Source organism: Silene latifolia, chromosome Y (assembly GCF_048544455.1).
Source record: "Silene latifolia isolate original U9 population chromosome Y, ASM4854445v1, whole genome shotgun sequence".
Classification (NCBI taxonomy): domain Eukaryota; kingdom Viridiplantae; phylum Streptophyta; class Magnoliopsida; order Caryophyllales; family Caryophyllaceae; genus Silene; species Silene latifolia.
In genome coordinates this window covers 47,683,552-47,699,405 of record NC_133538.1, presented here as the reverse complement: position 1 = coordinate 47,699,405, position 15,854 = coordinate 47,683,552, and the positions used below count along the sequence as shown (strand labels likewise).

At 41.2% G+C, this 15,854-nt stretch overlaps 1 protein-coding gene across 2 annotated transcripts in view; it reads right to left on the bottom strand.

Annotated features, from left to right (window-relative positions):
* LOC141633370 (MADS-box protein CMB1-like) overlaps window positions 1-15,854 on the bottom strand; it is an 85,318-nt gene that overhangs the window by 30,048 nt on the left and 39,416 nt on the right. For both annotated transcript variants that reach the window (XM_074445859.1, XM_074445860.1), the window contains exons 6-7: window positions 6,748-6,789; window positions 6,532-6,656 (exon numbers count right to left, since the gene is read on the bottom strand). In XM_074445859.1, coding sequence (XP_074301960.1) covers window positions 6,532-6,656; window positions 6,748-6,789 — 167 coding nt within the window. The remainder of the gene's footprint in view (window positions 1-6,531; window positions 6,657-6,747; window positions 6,790-15,854) is intronic.

The following is a 15,854-nucleotide window of genomic DNA, read 5'->3' as shown; positions in this document are numbered from 1 at the left end:
GCTCGGTTACGCTGCGCTGTTCATTAGCGCGCCGATGACAGCTCTCGGCATGCCTATGCATACCGACATCGATGCTTTCATTAAATTTTGTAGATCACCATTGTCGGCCGTCGCTCTTATTGAGCGACAAGTGGAGGAGAATCCCCGCGCAGTGGTGATCATAACGTCGCCCTTGACTCTTCATCCCGGAAGGCTTCCCCCTCCCGACTGCAAGCTGGTGACCGAAACGTCACCACTGACTCTTCATCCCATAAGGTTTCCCCTTCCCAGCTTGTAGCGGAAAGCGCGAGGTTGATCGAGAGGCTGGCAAGGTGGAACGAGCTGACCGGTGCTCGTATTATAGAGCAGGAGAAGGCCGTGGCTCAATCCGCTTTTGAGCTTAATGCCACTAAGAAGGTGGCCGTGAAGGCGAAGTTGGATCTCCTCAATGAGCAGAGGCTTAGGGGGGATGCTGAGAAAGCGCTCTTGGCTGAGAGAAAACTCAGGGAGGACGCTGAGAAGGAGGTCCTTGCTGAGAGAGCCAAGGCCGAGGCTGCTGCGGCCGAAGTTGCAAAGCTGCTGGCGAAGTGTGACCTTGTTCAGAGGCACGCCGACCTTTATTTCCAGCAGAGGAATGAATTCAGGGACCGGTTTCAGATCCAGGGGAAGGTGATTCGGAGCAAGGAGGCCATCATCAGACAAAAGGAGGATGACATTGAGATGCTCCAAACCGTTATGCTCCCTAACATGTGCGGCGAATTCCGGGATCTGGCCGAAGAAGCTGCCAGGGAAGTGATTGGGGAGCTCTTCCCTCTTGATGGTTCCTTTCCGTGGAGCAAATTTAACGAGCTTTTTGACGACAAGCTCGAAACTAAGGAGGAGGCCGTGGCGGAGAAGGCCAAGGAGGCGGTGAGGGTGAAGATAGAGAAAGAGGCGGCCGCGGAGGAAGCAGCCCTTGCTGAGAAGGCTAAGGCGGCCAATGAGGAAGCCAAGAGAATGAGGGAAGCTGAGGCTGCCGAGGCTAAGGCTGAGGCTGCTAAAGCTGAGGCTGCTAGGAAAACTGCTGGGTTGCCCATCGAAGAAGATGCTGCTACCGCTGCTGATGGCAAGCAGTAACAGACATAGGGAGACATACTTGTAACTTTTTGTCTTTCTTTCCCTTGTTTTGTTGTAAAACTCTCGGTAGGTTGTGTTTAGGCTTATCCCTATGGGGGCGGCCGTCGTCTGCATTCTCCTTGCTTGTAACCTGTTATTACTCTTAATAAGAGTTCGTTTCTTCTTCCTCCGGCTTGGCCGAGGTTTTTACCTCACTTCTTTTTCTTGCGCTAGTATTTGAGCGTCTCAACTGTACTTTAGCGTTTTTACTTTGCCCCTGGCTTGGCCGAGGTTTTTTTTTTCTCGTCTTCGTCTGGGTTGTCTTCTTACGTTATTAATTGAGCGTCTTTTTTGTTTCCGCCTCGGCTTGGCCGAGGCAGTCTAGAGTGCGTATCTCAATTGTGTTTAACGCTTCCGAGGCGTTTTGATCGCTTCAGCGAGTGTCAATCTATTTGGTCGTGGACCGTCGCGGTGTTTGTTTCTTGTCAGCGACTGCCGTGGCGTCTACCACTTGGAGTGACTGCGACGGCGTCAAACCTCTTGGGGTGACTGCCGTGGCGTCTACCACTTGGAGTGACTGCGACGGCGCCTACTTCTTGATAGAGACAGCCGTGGCGTCTACCACTTGGAGTGACTGCGACGGCGTCAAACCTCTTGGGGTGACTGCCGTGGCGTCTACTACTTGGGGTGACTGCGACGGCGCCTGCTTCTTGATGGAGACTGCCGCGGCGTCTACCACTTGGAGTGACTGCGACGGCGCCTACTTCTTGATAGAGACAGCCGTGGCGTCTACCACTTGGAGTGACTGCGACGGCGTCAAACCTCTTGGGGTGATGGCCGTGGCGTCTACTACTTGGGGTGACTGCGACGGCGCCTGCTTCTTGATGGAGACTGTCGCGGCGTCTACCACTTGGAGTGACTGCGACGGCGTCAAACCTCTTAGGGTGACTGCCGTGGCGTCTACTACTTGGGGTGACTGCGACGGCGTCTATTTACTGATAGAGACTGCCGCCCTTGTCGGTATGACAGTGTGAGCCGGCGTCTGCTGCTTCCTAGTGACTATGGGGAAAATGAACATTTTGATGGAAGACTTGGACGATTTTTCATTAGATAAAAACATGCGTCGGGGTGCCCACAGCTGTTTTGGACACCTCCGCCGCTACATAAAGTTTTTCATGAGATCAGCAGCGTCCTAATGGCTCATCAAAGGCACACCTTCCCAGTCAGCCACCAATCGCATCCATGAGGTCGCCCTCCTGTTGTAAGGATGGACTTTTCCCTTTCTCTGATTTCTTTGCCACTTTGAGGGATTGCATGTTGCATCCTCTGGCAGCTATCTGGACGTTGACCACTTCGTCCTTCTCGTCCTTGGAGACGAGCTTATGCGCTTCCCCCCGGTCCGAGACATACATCAGTGTTAGGGCCCGGATGGACATTACCGCGTCGGCCTCGCTCAGAGTGACTCGGCCTATGAGAACATTGTAGGCGGACGAGCCGTCAATGACCACGAACTCGGCTAGGACATTCTTAGCCGCCTTCCCTTCGCCGAACATCACCGGGAGTCTGATTGACCCCAGTGGTACCAGGCCGGCCCCAGAGAAGCCGTACAATGGGTTGGTGCGGGGCTTAAGTCCTTGACTTTCGGTGCCGAGGCCGAGGAAGCACTCCCGAACATGATGTTCGTGTACGCGCTGTGTCAATCGGGCACCTCTTGACCAGGTGGTTGGATATGTCCAAATTGACTACAAGTGGGTCATTTGTGAGGAGCGATGACTCCTTCGTAGTCCTTCCTTCCAATGGTCATATCGGGGATGTTGGAAGCGGGGATCGTTGTGTTGGGCACAAAGTTGATGGCACGATATAGCTCGTTCGGGTGTCGTTTGTGCCCATGAGCGGACCCTCCGTTCTCGTTGCCCCGATGACAACATGGATCACTCCTATCCGTTCGAAGACGGATTTCTTACCTGAACTGCCGGCGTCAGTCTTTTGGCCTTTGGCAACGTACTTGCCGAGGCTCCCCTTCCGGATCAGCTCTTCAATGGCATTCTTCAGATGTCGGCAGTCGTTGGTTAAATGGCCGGTGTGGCCGTGGTACTCACAGTACTGGCTCGTGTCACCGTCACTTTTTGGCTTGGGGGGTCTCTCCCACTTCTGGCCCTCGTTTTTGCTCAGGGCGAAGACCTCGGCGGCTGATACGACGAGAGGGGTTTTATCATTATACCGCCTCTGGTGGTACGTTCCCGAACTCCACCCGGCGCCCGTCGAGTCCTGTTTCCTGGCAGATTTGTCAGACCGTGACCTATTATTCTCACGGCGTCTTTCATCGGACCGTGACCCGTTGTTGTCACGGCGTCTTTCATCCGGGTTGTCCTCCCGGCGGCTCTTCTTCTCTGAGTGCCCGGCCTCGCTGGGGCCTACCCAGGTCTTGTGATAGTCCTCTACCTTGATGGCTTGGTCAGCCATCTTCCTGGCGGCATCCAAGCCCAGGCCTCCGCACTTGATGAGCTCATTTTTTAAGTCTCCCCTTGGGAGGCCCTTCATCGCCGCAAGGCCGCCGATTCGGGATTAATTTCTCGAATCATTGGACCTTTCCGTCGAACCTCTTCACATAGCTTCGTAGAGACTCGCCCCCCTCCTGTTTGATAGTTAGGAGGTCCGACGTCTCCACGGCCCTCCTCTTATTGCAAGAGTACTGGGCTAAAAAGGCGTCCCTTAGGTCGGCGTAATAGTATACCGAGCCGTCGGGAAGCCCCTTGTACCAACTTTGAGCCATCCCATGCAAAGTTGTTGGGAAAACTCGGCACCAGACCTCATCGGGCTGCTCCCATACCGACATGTAAGACTCGAAAGCCTCGGCGTGGTCGGCTGGATCACTATCTCCTTTGTATGATATGGGTGGCAACTTGAGCTTAGTTGGCACTTGGACTTCTAGGACGTAGGCGCGAGGGGCTGCCCCGACCACGTGTCGAACGACACGCGGCGATCGGCTCCTCGCATTCCTAATCCGGCTCCTCCCCTCGTAGCGGGAAGGACTCCTTCTTCGACTCGGACTTCTTCTCCAACTCTGCTGAGTCGGACTCCTCTGGCTCCTTTGGGGTAAGCCTCGTTCGTGCTGCGGGGACGCTGTCCTCCCATGAGTGCGGGAAGGACTTACATAAAAACTGAATCATGTGAGGCACCCTTCTTAGGGTGAGGTAATTGTACCCATCCTAAACCATTAGATTAAAAAGCCACATATGCATCAGATGATACCACGTGTCCTCATACAAAACCTCATCTAAAACATATTTCCCTCTTCAATTTCACTCATTTACTCCGACTCACAATCACTCACATTTCTTCACTTTCTCTCTCTTCATCTACTGTTCTTCAGCTCAAATTCGTCGTTCACTCGCATTCGATCACCATTTTATCACTCTGATTTTCATCGTCCACACCATAATTATGCTGCGATTCACCATGTTTCTTCGATCTTCACATTTTGATCTTGACTCTTATTATGTGTTCATCATCTATCTCAAAGTAAGTATTATTCTCATTTCTCGCTTTTATTCTTTTTTTTTTTTTCATTTATTTGAATGTTAAACTTGCGCCATATCATGTGATTTTTTTCAGTTATTTGATAATATACTTGCTCTTTTATTGTTCAGATTTGATTATTGTTAGTAATTTGTTCATCTTACACAACTATTAGTTTGTTTATATATTATTCTGGTGAAATTATGTGATTAATTGATTAGTTAATTGATCGATTGTTTAAAATTTAAGTATTTGGGGTATTTGATGATGTTTATGATGAAAATGAGCTCGTGATTCACGACCGCGATGATTTTCGACGATCTCATAGTTCTTTCGATTGATTCTCCTAATTTTAGTGGCATTGATCGTCCTCATATTCACTTTTGTTTGCTTCGTCTTTTCACTTCCTTATCTTGTGTTATTTCGTATCAACAATCGGTTTAACCTATTCACGTTTATTTGATTGAAATTAGTGTGTGCTTATCTGTCATTTAAGCATTATTTCTTTGTCATTTTAGTATATCTACGGTGTATTTAGGCGAAAGGTAATAGTGTGTAAAAGGAATATGACGTATGTATAGCGAATTTGGAAAAGCGTACTAGAACGACAGGAAATCATACTAGAACAACAAATAAATATTACTGAAATTTGAATTGGTAGATTTTTGCGCCGTGAAAGGAATATGCTAGTGTATGTTAATAGTTTTTTTCACAATTTCTGTCTTTCTAAAGTTTGATTATGTGAAACCTGGACTTTATTTTGTGAAGTTTCGACCTAATTATGTGAACCCTAGACGTGACTTTGTGAAACCTGATTTTGTCAAACATTTTGTGAAACCTGATTTTGTGAATGTTGGAGCTAATATTGTGAACCTTGGAGCTAGTTTTGTGAATTTTTATGTAAAACCTGGACTTTATTTTGTGAAGTTTCGACCTGATTATGTGAACTCTAGACCTGACTTTATGAAGCCTGATTTTGTCAAACATAGACATGATTTTGTGAAACCTGGACTTGATTTTGTGAAGCTTGGACTAGATTAATATGAACCCTAGACCTGACTTTTGTTAAACCTGATTTTGTCAAACACTTTGTGTAACCTGATTTGTGAATGTTGGAGCTAATATTGTGAACCTTAGAGCTAGTTTTGTGAACTTTGTACTTGATTATGAACATGGACTTTATTTTGTGAAGTTTCGACCTAATTATGTGAAATCTAGACCTGACTTTGTGATACCTGATTTTGTCAAACAAAGACCTGATTTTGTGAAACCTGGACTTGATTTTGTGAAGCTTGGACTAGATTATGTGAACCCTAGACCTAATTTTGGGAAACCAGATTTTGTCAATCCTAGACCTGATTTTGTGAAAGCTGGAATTGATTTTGAAAAGCTTGGATGTGGTTATGTGAACTTAGAACTTAAATTGGTTAATTTCATAGTAAGAAATAATTATATGAAGTTGTATCATGTTTCATGTGTTTGTTATTTGTTGATGCATAATTTACTGTTTCTCCTATATTATCTATTAGCTCAAAAGGTAGAGCATTGGTGCTATTGCGCAAAGTGTGGGTTCGAGTCCCACATAGAGGAACAAATATAAATATACGATCATTATATAATTTATCAATGCTAATATATGTCACAAAATCAGGTCTAGGGTTCACAAAATTAGGTCCAGGATTCACAAAACCATGTGAGTTGAATTCACAAAACCTTGTCAAACTTGAATTTGGGCTTATGTGTGTTTTAGTTTAGAGAGAGAAAGTATTTGGGCTAAATGAAAAGATTAAGAATGACCCAAATTTTCAGCCCAATGAACAATTGAAAATCAATCCAATGAAGGAATTTGATGAGGTCGGCCGCCTTGCCATAATTAACGGCCTCACCGGACCCGGCCTATATATATATATATACACCAAAAAAAAAATGAAGTTGTACCTCATCTGGAGAGTGATATTACAGGGCAATGGTTGGAAGAAGCCCTCACCGGGCTGGCGTTGATAGGGCACATTTTGCGCATTGCCATCCCAATTTTGCCCAAGGGATGCACAACTTTCTTCCAACTGCCAATCATTATTCATTATACCATATTAAACATTGTACTTTATGTATATTAACATATAGTCTTGGTTATTGTAATATCGTGCTTCATACCTTTTCTTTCAAAGCTCTGTTCGACTCTAATAGTACCTCTTCCTGCATATTCATATATATACACACATTATCTCTCTAGTATATCAAACAAATGTGATTTATATTGCGTTTTATCTATATACTTGTGTATTTTTCACTTCGATAAACTAAAGTGTAACTCATTAAAATTTTATTACATAAACATACTCCTTTCATCCCAAACTTTACATAATTTATCCTAATTAATTGTCCTTTTTCTAGATATTGATACGGGATATGCTGGGTCAAAAGATTGGTGCACTTATTTCCGGACTCAGGAATTCTACACCTCGTGGAGAATAAGTGTAGGATGCCGTATAAGGTAGAAGTATGGAATTTGGATTAGGATGAGCGTTTAGAATTGATCAAATCAAGTTGGAACTTGGAATACTAGATTTATTGGCTCTAAAACATTCATTCTTTATAGACGTTTCAATGCTCCAAGAAATGCTATGAAGAATTGGTCTTGGGAAATGAAAAATAAATGGAAGCTTAAATGGACTGATTTTGACCTTGATTTAGAGAAAGGCATCCAAATCACTACACAAAATGGTGATTGTTCCAAGTATAAGGCTATGCATGATCAGTTAATAGAATATACAAAAAATTCTGCAACTTTTTGGAAACAACGCGCCAAACTAAAGTGGAATGTCGATGGAGACTTTTGTACTAAGTACTCCGTATTTTTTTAATTAGGTGAAAGGTAGGGCTGGGACTAATTTTATCAAGGGGATTAAAAATAGGGATCATATTTGGAACCTATAGTTCAAGCTTTACTGTACCCGGATAATGCTGTGCGTCCTTTGAAAGTGACGACTTCACCGAGCTTAATCCAACCGTCCGCAGATCATGCCGTATCGCCACCGACGAAGAAAATGAAGCGTGCCCAAAGTCAAACAGTTCAAACTTCGAATGGGAAACCATCATCATCTAAGGGTAAGAGAAATGTGAAGAATGGATCCTCTAAATCTTTGACGGTTTCCTTAAAGGTGAAACCTACTTCTAACCCGGCTCCTCGATCTTCCGGCAAAACCGAGGAACCTAGTATTCGGCACCTCCTCGACGACCCTGTTGAAGCAGACGATTATCTTGTCGTTGACGACATTCCTGCTATTAATGAGGTAAGTTCACAATTTTCAGCGCTTTCTTCTTTCCTTCCCTTTTTTTTTATTATTTACCCTTTCTCTTTTTTTTTTTCAGAGTTCTATGCCTCTGGCGAGCGCCACACCCGATTTGTCGGCCACTCATATTGAAAAGGTGATTGATAAAGTGGAGCCTTCTCAAGTCAAAGGATTTTCCTTCAATACACAACACATGATCCTTGAAGTTGAACGACATGCGTATTTGTCCATGGCTAATAAGCTGCGAGAAAATTTGTTGAAATCTTCCCTTGACGAAATTCCAGCATATGAAAAGGAATGCGAGACTTTATTCGAGTATTTAAAGTCAAAGAATGTTGATGCCTCAGTCCTTTGTGCTAATGTCCAGAATTATCTAAGATCTGCTTCAGTTCTTCAATCTATGGGAGAAGATCACACGATGAGCCAGCCTACTCCTTCAGAGTTCGAGGAACAGATTAAGGCTGTCAAAGACCGCATCTCGAGTGCTGTATCTTTGGTAAATCGAACGAGAAAAGAAGCTGCGGCTCTTCGAGGAAACTTGCAGGAATCTTTGGCGAAGGAGGAGCAGTTGAAGAATGAATTAGAGGAAGAAAGGGCGAAGCAACAACAATTGATTGCGTCTATTGCTGTTGCGGACAAAGAAGAACGCGACCAGGCCTCAGTTGTCGAGACTTCGACTCAAGAGGAGTCCTCCTTGGAAGCTCGTATGATGACTGCAAGGCAAGTAGTCGAGAAGATTGAACATGTTGAAAAGACCTTCACTGAATCATCTGAAGCTCTAAAGAACTTAGCATGGTCTCCGTGATGTCATTCGTTGTATTTTTTTTAGACGCTCTTTTTTTTGGACACTTAGAAGTGTGTGTTTTTTTTTCGAATCATGGATAATAATAAACTGAGCTTTATTTGTTTTTTTTAATCTCACTTATCCATTTCATTTTGCCGTTCATAGTTTATACTCTTATGGGCCAGAAGTGAATTTTTTTTTGTTTGGTGTGGCTGGACTAAAGTAAATGGCTTACTTCAGCTGCCTACGTACTCATAAAGCACAAATAAATATACCTTACGAGATCAAGCCAACGTAGTTCAAAATGAAGAAGAGGTGATTTTGTTTGGGGATTTTGGCCGCACCTAAGTAAAAGAGTTTTACTTAAGCTGCCTACGTACCTACAAAGTAATAATATTTCGCAGGATCAAGCCAACGTAGTTCGTTAAAGGGAAATTTGTTTTTTTTTGGCATTTTTTTTTGTTTTTTTTTTTGGATGAATGACAGGTGATAGTGTTGCTTTTGGGGGTGAAGATGTGTGAGCTAGCGAGCGTTGTACTTACAACGAATGACCTTCCTCGTTGTAGTTTAGAATCGTATTTAGTTTTATAATTGTGTTCTACTTAGGGATTAAGATCCCGCACATTTAGCTAAGTTGTATTTTCGTATAAAAGCTTTATTAAACTCAACTTTTTGGTTTATATAGTGACTTCGTGGGTTTTAATATAAAAGTTTTTAAAATCTCGCTTTTTCCGCTACAAAGTTTATATTTACTTTATCGTAAGATCGCAGGAGTTCATATGTGACATGGTATGATGAATGTGGTAGCTTATGCACTAAGTCGGAAATCGTTACATGTTTTACGTTCTGCTATGTCTAGGATGTGCGTGAGGGAATAAGTGAAAAAGATGGGTATTAATGTGATTTAGAAGGGAGGAGTTATGGGAGAACTTGAATAGTTCGACCTGAACTATATGATGATATAAAGGAGAAGCAGTTAATTAACTCAAAGATAAGACGAGCTAGTATTGACACGAGAGAAGCTTTTAGGTTTACTATTCACCTGGATGGTAGTATTCTATTTGAGGGGCGTCGGTGTACACCTAATGATGAGGAGCTGAAGAGATAGATCTTGACTGAGGCTCAGAGTACTCCCTGTTCATTGTTTCCTAACATGATTTGGGTTATCGTAGATCGTCTAACTAAGGTGACTTACTTTATCAATATGAAAGATACATGAAGCAAGGTGAAGATGGTTAATGCTTATAGGAGAAATGTATTAAAGCTGCATAGGGTGCCTAAGGATTTAATGTCAAAACGTGATTCTAGATTCATTTCAAGGTTGTGCCAGGAGCTGCAAAATTCGTTGGGTACAAACGGTCTGACTCAGGCCCTATGCCTTAGAGTTTGGTGGTCTACGGAGGATAGACTGGATTCAATTGAATTTTCATATAGTAATAGTTATCATGTTAACATTGGAATGACACTATTTAAGGCTTTGTGTGAGAGGAATTTTATACTATTGAGTTGATGATAGCACCACAGATGACCTAGGATAAGATAGCTCAAGTGATTCACCAAAAGATGATAGCAGAGCTATACAGATTTAACTTGGAGGAATGTCGTGTAATACTCCATGTAAACCGAAAACGTTATTCGGGTTGGGTACCCCTTGAAGAGGTTCATTGATAAGTTTAAATAACTAGTGTTAAAAGGGATTGAAAGTGCTACTTATATCAACAAAGTGCACTTTTTTTTCTGGTTATCTATGCGAAAGAACTCCGCAATTAAGCCTGAGAGTAGTATTAGGATGGGTGACCTCCTAGGAAGGTTCCCGGGATGCGCATGAGTGATGACAAAATGTGCTTGATCTGTGGGCTGACCCAGGTGTTACATGTCGAGTTTCAGGTAGGGGATAAAATTTGACTAGGAGTGACGTCAAGTTTCAGGTGGGTGATAACATGGTGCTGAACATTTCACCTATGATTGTGGTGATGAGATTTGGTAAGCGGGGCGAGCTGAGCAAGAAGTTCTAGCTGATTGGGCCATATGAGATCCTTGATAGAGTTGACGTGGCTTATCGTTTAGCTCTTCTCCCGGCCCTTAATAAGGTACATAAAGGAATTATTTGAGTTACCCTAGTTACCATGTGCTTGATTGGGTCATTAGTCACGATCGAGCTAGACGAGACTTTAGCATATGAGGAGGTAGCAAAGGAGATCTTAAATTGGAGGTATGGGAGACTTGAAATGGTTTTGGTGAAATTTATGTGGTCTAATCATTATGTCGAGAAAGCTACTTAAGAATCTCGGGAGGAGGCTGTGAAAGAGAAGTACTCAACAAATTTTCTTTGAAGGGGGAGTAGAATTTCGCACCACGTTCTAATTGCTCATACCTTATCTTTTTTCAGCGTCGGAGTTGACTTTGCATGTGTCTTTAATATTCTTTTAATTTTGTGGACAAAGTTCGTGTAAGGGTGGAAGATTTTAGTACCCATCTCAATCGTAAATTAAATTAATTGAAAAAAATAGGTGTAATTAAATTAATTAAGGAAAGGTGATTATGTCGAGAATTGAATAATGAGTGGAGACTGAATTTGAGATGAGGAATTGAGAAACTTATCGTTTCAAGATTAAGTAATTACATAAGTCGGGTTTGTGCAATAGCTAGTTGTGACTGGGGTTTACTTTATCACTAGGTAGAATCCAAGTTTGTATATGCTATTAGTCTATTACTAATTAATAATAATATATCTATTTGAAAATTTTCTAGATTTTATAATGAATAAAATACTAAGTACATATTTAAAAAATCCGCGAAAGTGGTAAACAACCCCCTTAAGTTTACTTTTACGTGAGATTAAGCCACTTAAGTTTGATTTGGAGTAAATAACCCTCTTAACTTTGCTATAAATTGAAATCAAGCCCTTTTTATTTTTCCGGTCAAAATCTCACCGGATTTTTCAAATTCTCACCAATTTCTCATATCGGTGTACATATTAGGTATAAATTTCTCTCGGATTCGTTTACTTTTTCATTTGTGTGCTCCTGTCATCAAGTAAGGGCGGTGATGATGATCCTAAAAAACTGTCGAGTTGTTTACCCGGTAATCTAAGATCAAATCCATGGTTTGCCAAATTGGTCTTCCCCTCCTAAATTACAAATTAAATTGTTCAAGATGCAACTATTATTCTTAGCATCATTCAAGGGTGTTGGTAGGGAAAAATATGTTGTACGACTATTGAGTGTGCGCAATTATTGGAATTCATAATTATTCTTCATTCACGCATTTAGTCGGCATTTTGATTGTTAATATCAAGAGTATGATCATGTGTTTTTTAAGACGCTATAAATATTGTGGTACATCTACATGTATAAAATAATGAGTGAAATTTATACCTAATATGTACACCGATATGAGAAATTGAAAAATTCGGTGAGATTTTGGCCGGAAAAATAAAATGGGCTTGATTTTACTTTATAGCAAAGCTAGGGGGTTGTTTACTCCAAATTAAACTTAAGGGGTTTAATCTCACGTTAAAGTAAACTTAAGAGGTTGTTTACCACCTAAATCAAATTTCTCCTACTACTACTACTTGTGCCATTAGTACATATACTTTTAAAAAATTCTCATTGCTAAAGTGTATGTATTCGTTGGTGACACACTTACTTTTATAATTTGAAATGTTAACTATTGGATTATAAATTTTACTCTTTGAAATAAAAATTATTAAACGCATAAATTATCTACTAAAGTATCTATAATAGTTACTCATAATATAGTGTGTATATAATTCGGCCAACCAGTTTTTATTCTTTAATTTTGTATTCAAACATTAAAATGTGATACTCGTATTGCATGGTGAATATTTATCACATTTTTAAATGGGTGTTTATTTTCACAGTTAGTCTATTATTCTCTAATGATAGAGTTTATTCATAACTCATACTTTTTATAAAACCATCATTTGAATAACTAATCAAAAAAATCTTTTTGTCAAAATAAAATTTGTATTTTCCAACAAATATTAATCATGAAAGGACTAAGAGATTTGAAGTTTGAAGTTTTCATGTTTAACGAAAAGCTTAATTATAATCTAAACCAAATTAAGCCATAGAGTTAATCAACCCCTTTTTCTTACCCATTTCTCTTAAAAAAAAACAACCTATGAACTCATCTCGGTATCCATGTTGTTATGGCCGTCGCCCATCGCTAAAATAATACCCCCTTCGTGACTCCGCCTCAATCATTTGTTTACCTTTGGTTAAAATACTCATTACAAAAAATAAAAATGGTAAACAAATGATTGAGACGGAAGAGTGGACGTAAATGTAGCAATTGAAAAACATACTTTTTAATTTGCAGATTGTAAATCTTTTGATAATAGCAAAGTTGCAGATTACCGATATTTTGATAATAGCAAAAATATATTGCATACTCTGTGAGTCAGTCAGTTGTGAGGAAAGGGAAGATAGTGCAATAGAATCAATAGATGCGTATATATATTACTTAGGGTTAAGAAACCAAGTATGTACATAGAACTTAGCATTACGGAGTAATTAAGTAGTGCGATAGAACAATTTCTGAATACTTTGAATGTGCTCAAAAAAATGGTGTTTATAATTTAGGTTGAATAAGTATCTTGGAAATACATATGAAATGTGTATGCAAAACACATATTGTGTACATGAATTATCTCGGGACTACCACATCTCTACCTTCATATTTTTCACTTAATTAATACGGAGTATAAAATAATGTAAAACATGAAGATAAAAAAATAATGTAAAAAGGCATTTATAAGATAAAATGCCTGTATTTTTCATATAGGTGATTCTCGTATTTTAAAAAAATTATGCATATAATTAATATTTCTAAAACAAATGAAATAAAACGTATACCATTATAAAAGTTTTTTTTGTAAAGGATTTAATGGTATAATAGAGTTTTCTCCATATATGTTCTGTTGAATTGATAATATTGTGAGAATGCTCACCTAATTTCTCTTTATACTTCAAATCCTAATATATTTTTATAAATATAATGAAATTATACTTACGTAAAAGCATTTTTTTTATTAATTTAACTATTTATGTTTCAAAATTATTCTCAAAATATTTTTTTCATGAAAATTAAATTTAAAGAATCATACTTATTAAATGTAATATAATAAAAAAACATACATTGAAATTTAATTAATATATTACTGAAATCTATACAACATTTATTTATAGATTTTGTTGCAATTAATGCTTGTATTTAAGAAAGGAATGACACGTGGCGAATCCACAATGTTTCAACCCAGTTTTATATATATATATATATATAAGATTTAATTACCGAGTTTGAATTTCGTTAGTCTCCCCTTAACACCATACTTAGTGGTTACCACTAATACTTAATTTGTGAACATAATAATGTTATATAAATAGTTGATTTGGTAGAGATAGAACAGCATCTATTAGTGCCTCTCGTTCAACAAATTATTTACGTTTTTATTATTGTGAAAAGTATTTTTTTTTTTTTTAGGAAAACACCCCTAAGGGTATTAATTCATTAACAGATAAATCCAACAAAACCGCAGAGTTCGCAGCCGCTGGTAGGGCAGTCAACCAACAAGTTTTACCAACCACTCTAGGCACTACGTGAGCTAAAGCATGAGCAACAGAGTTGTTAACTCGACCCGTATGTGACCAAACAACCGACTCAAACTCATTACAAAGTAACAGAATATCATCGATCACTAACGAAAATTCACTGCGTCCCTTGCTTCTTCCTTTCAAAGCCTCGATCAGCTACAGACAATCGCTCTCCAGTACCACGTTCCGATGCCCCCACTCCCGAGCTTCCTGTAGGCCATCCAAGACCGCTTCCGCGAACCATGGCTCCCAATCTGTATCTCGCACCAGAGAAATCCCTCATATAGTCTCGCCCTGCCCCTCACGACACACCACTCCCGTGTTCACACCTTCCCCCTCTTTTACCCCCGCATCGACATTTATCTTAACCCATCCCTCCGATGCCGGTCTCCATCCATCATTCCCGCTCTCCCTTGACCCTGTAGCTCGCCTTCCACGCTTGCTTCTGTCGACGCCAACACCCACAGCCTCTTCGTTTAACACGTCCCATATGGCCTACACAATCCTATCCGGCTTGATATTCGCTCCCTCAAACGCCACTTTGTTTCGATATTCCCATAGCGCCCAACACCCAACCATTACCTTCCCATAGTCCGCCACATCCATCTCCTTCCACACATGCTCAATCTAGTCCCGCACCTCTCCTCTCCGTTCACTTCTGCACAATTCAACCCAACCTCATTCCAAACCCATTTTGCCACACTACAGTCTCGAAACAAATGTAAGCACGACTCAGAAAAATAAGAATATAAATAACAAGTCGAAGGGAACTCACCTCTAACTCGAGACGCTATGTTGTCAAAGGTTGCAAGAGCTCTGCTACACAGCTGCCAGAAGAATATTTTGACGTGAGGCCATACCGAAACTTTCCAGAGCCTATTCCAGATCCACCTTTCCCTCTCCCAGTTCGAAGGCCCACCCATGTTGTTCCTATCGTCAATCAAGCAAGCATAATCCGTCTTTATCGAATATTCACCATTCTTTTCGAGGCTCCAAAACAACCCATCACTCGGTAAATTACGACTCACCCGAATGTTCAAAATGCGTTGCACTTCAAACGGCAAAAACAATTGTTGCAACTTCTCGACATCCAATCCTTCTCTCCCCGGCCTCAGTAACTCAGCTACAGTCATACCCTCCCTTCCCGGCTGGCATGGCGAGATGACCCTCCCCCTATCATTCCCATTAATCCACGGCTACCCCCAAATCTTCGTATCTTGACCATTCCCTATTCGTCGCCTCAAACCCCGTTCCAGAGTACGTCGGACACCCATAACACCCCGCCAAGTATAGCTTGGTCTATATCCAATAACAGCCGCCATAAAGTCCGACCTTGGGTAGTATTTTGCCTTCATCACCCGAGCCCATAAGCAATTTGGTTCCGCTATAAGTCGCCACGCTTGCTTCGCTAGAAGAGCATCATTAAACACCTCTAAATCCCTAAACCCGAGCCCTCCCTCTGATTTGGGTCGACACAACTTCTTCCACGACATCCATGAAATACCTCTACTCCCCTCCCCATTCCCCCACCAAAACCGTGAAACCATCGATCGGAGTTCATTGCAA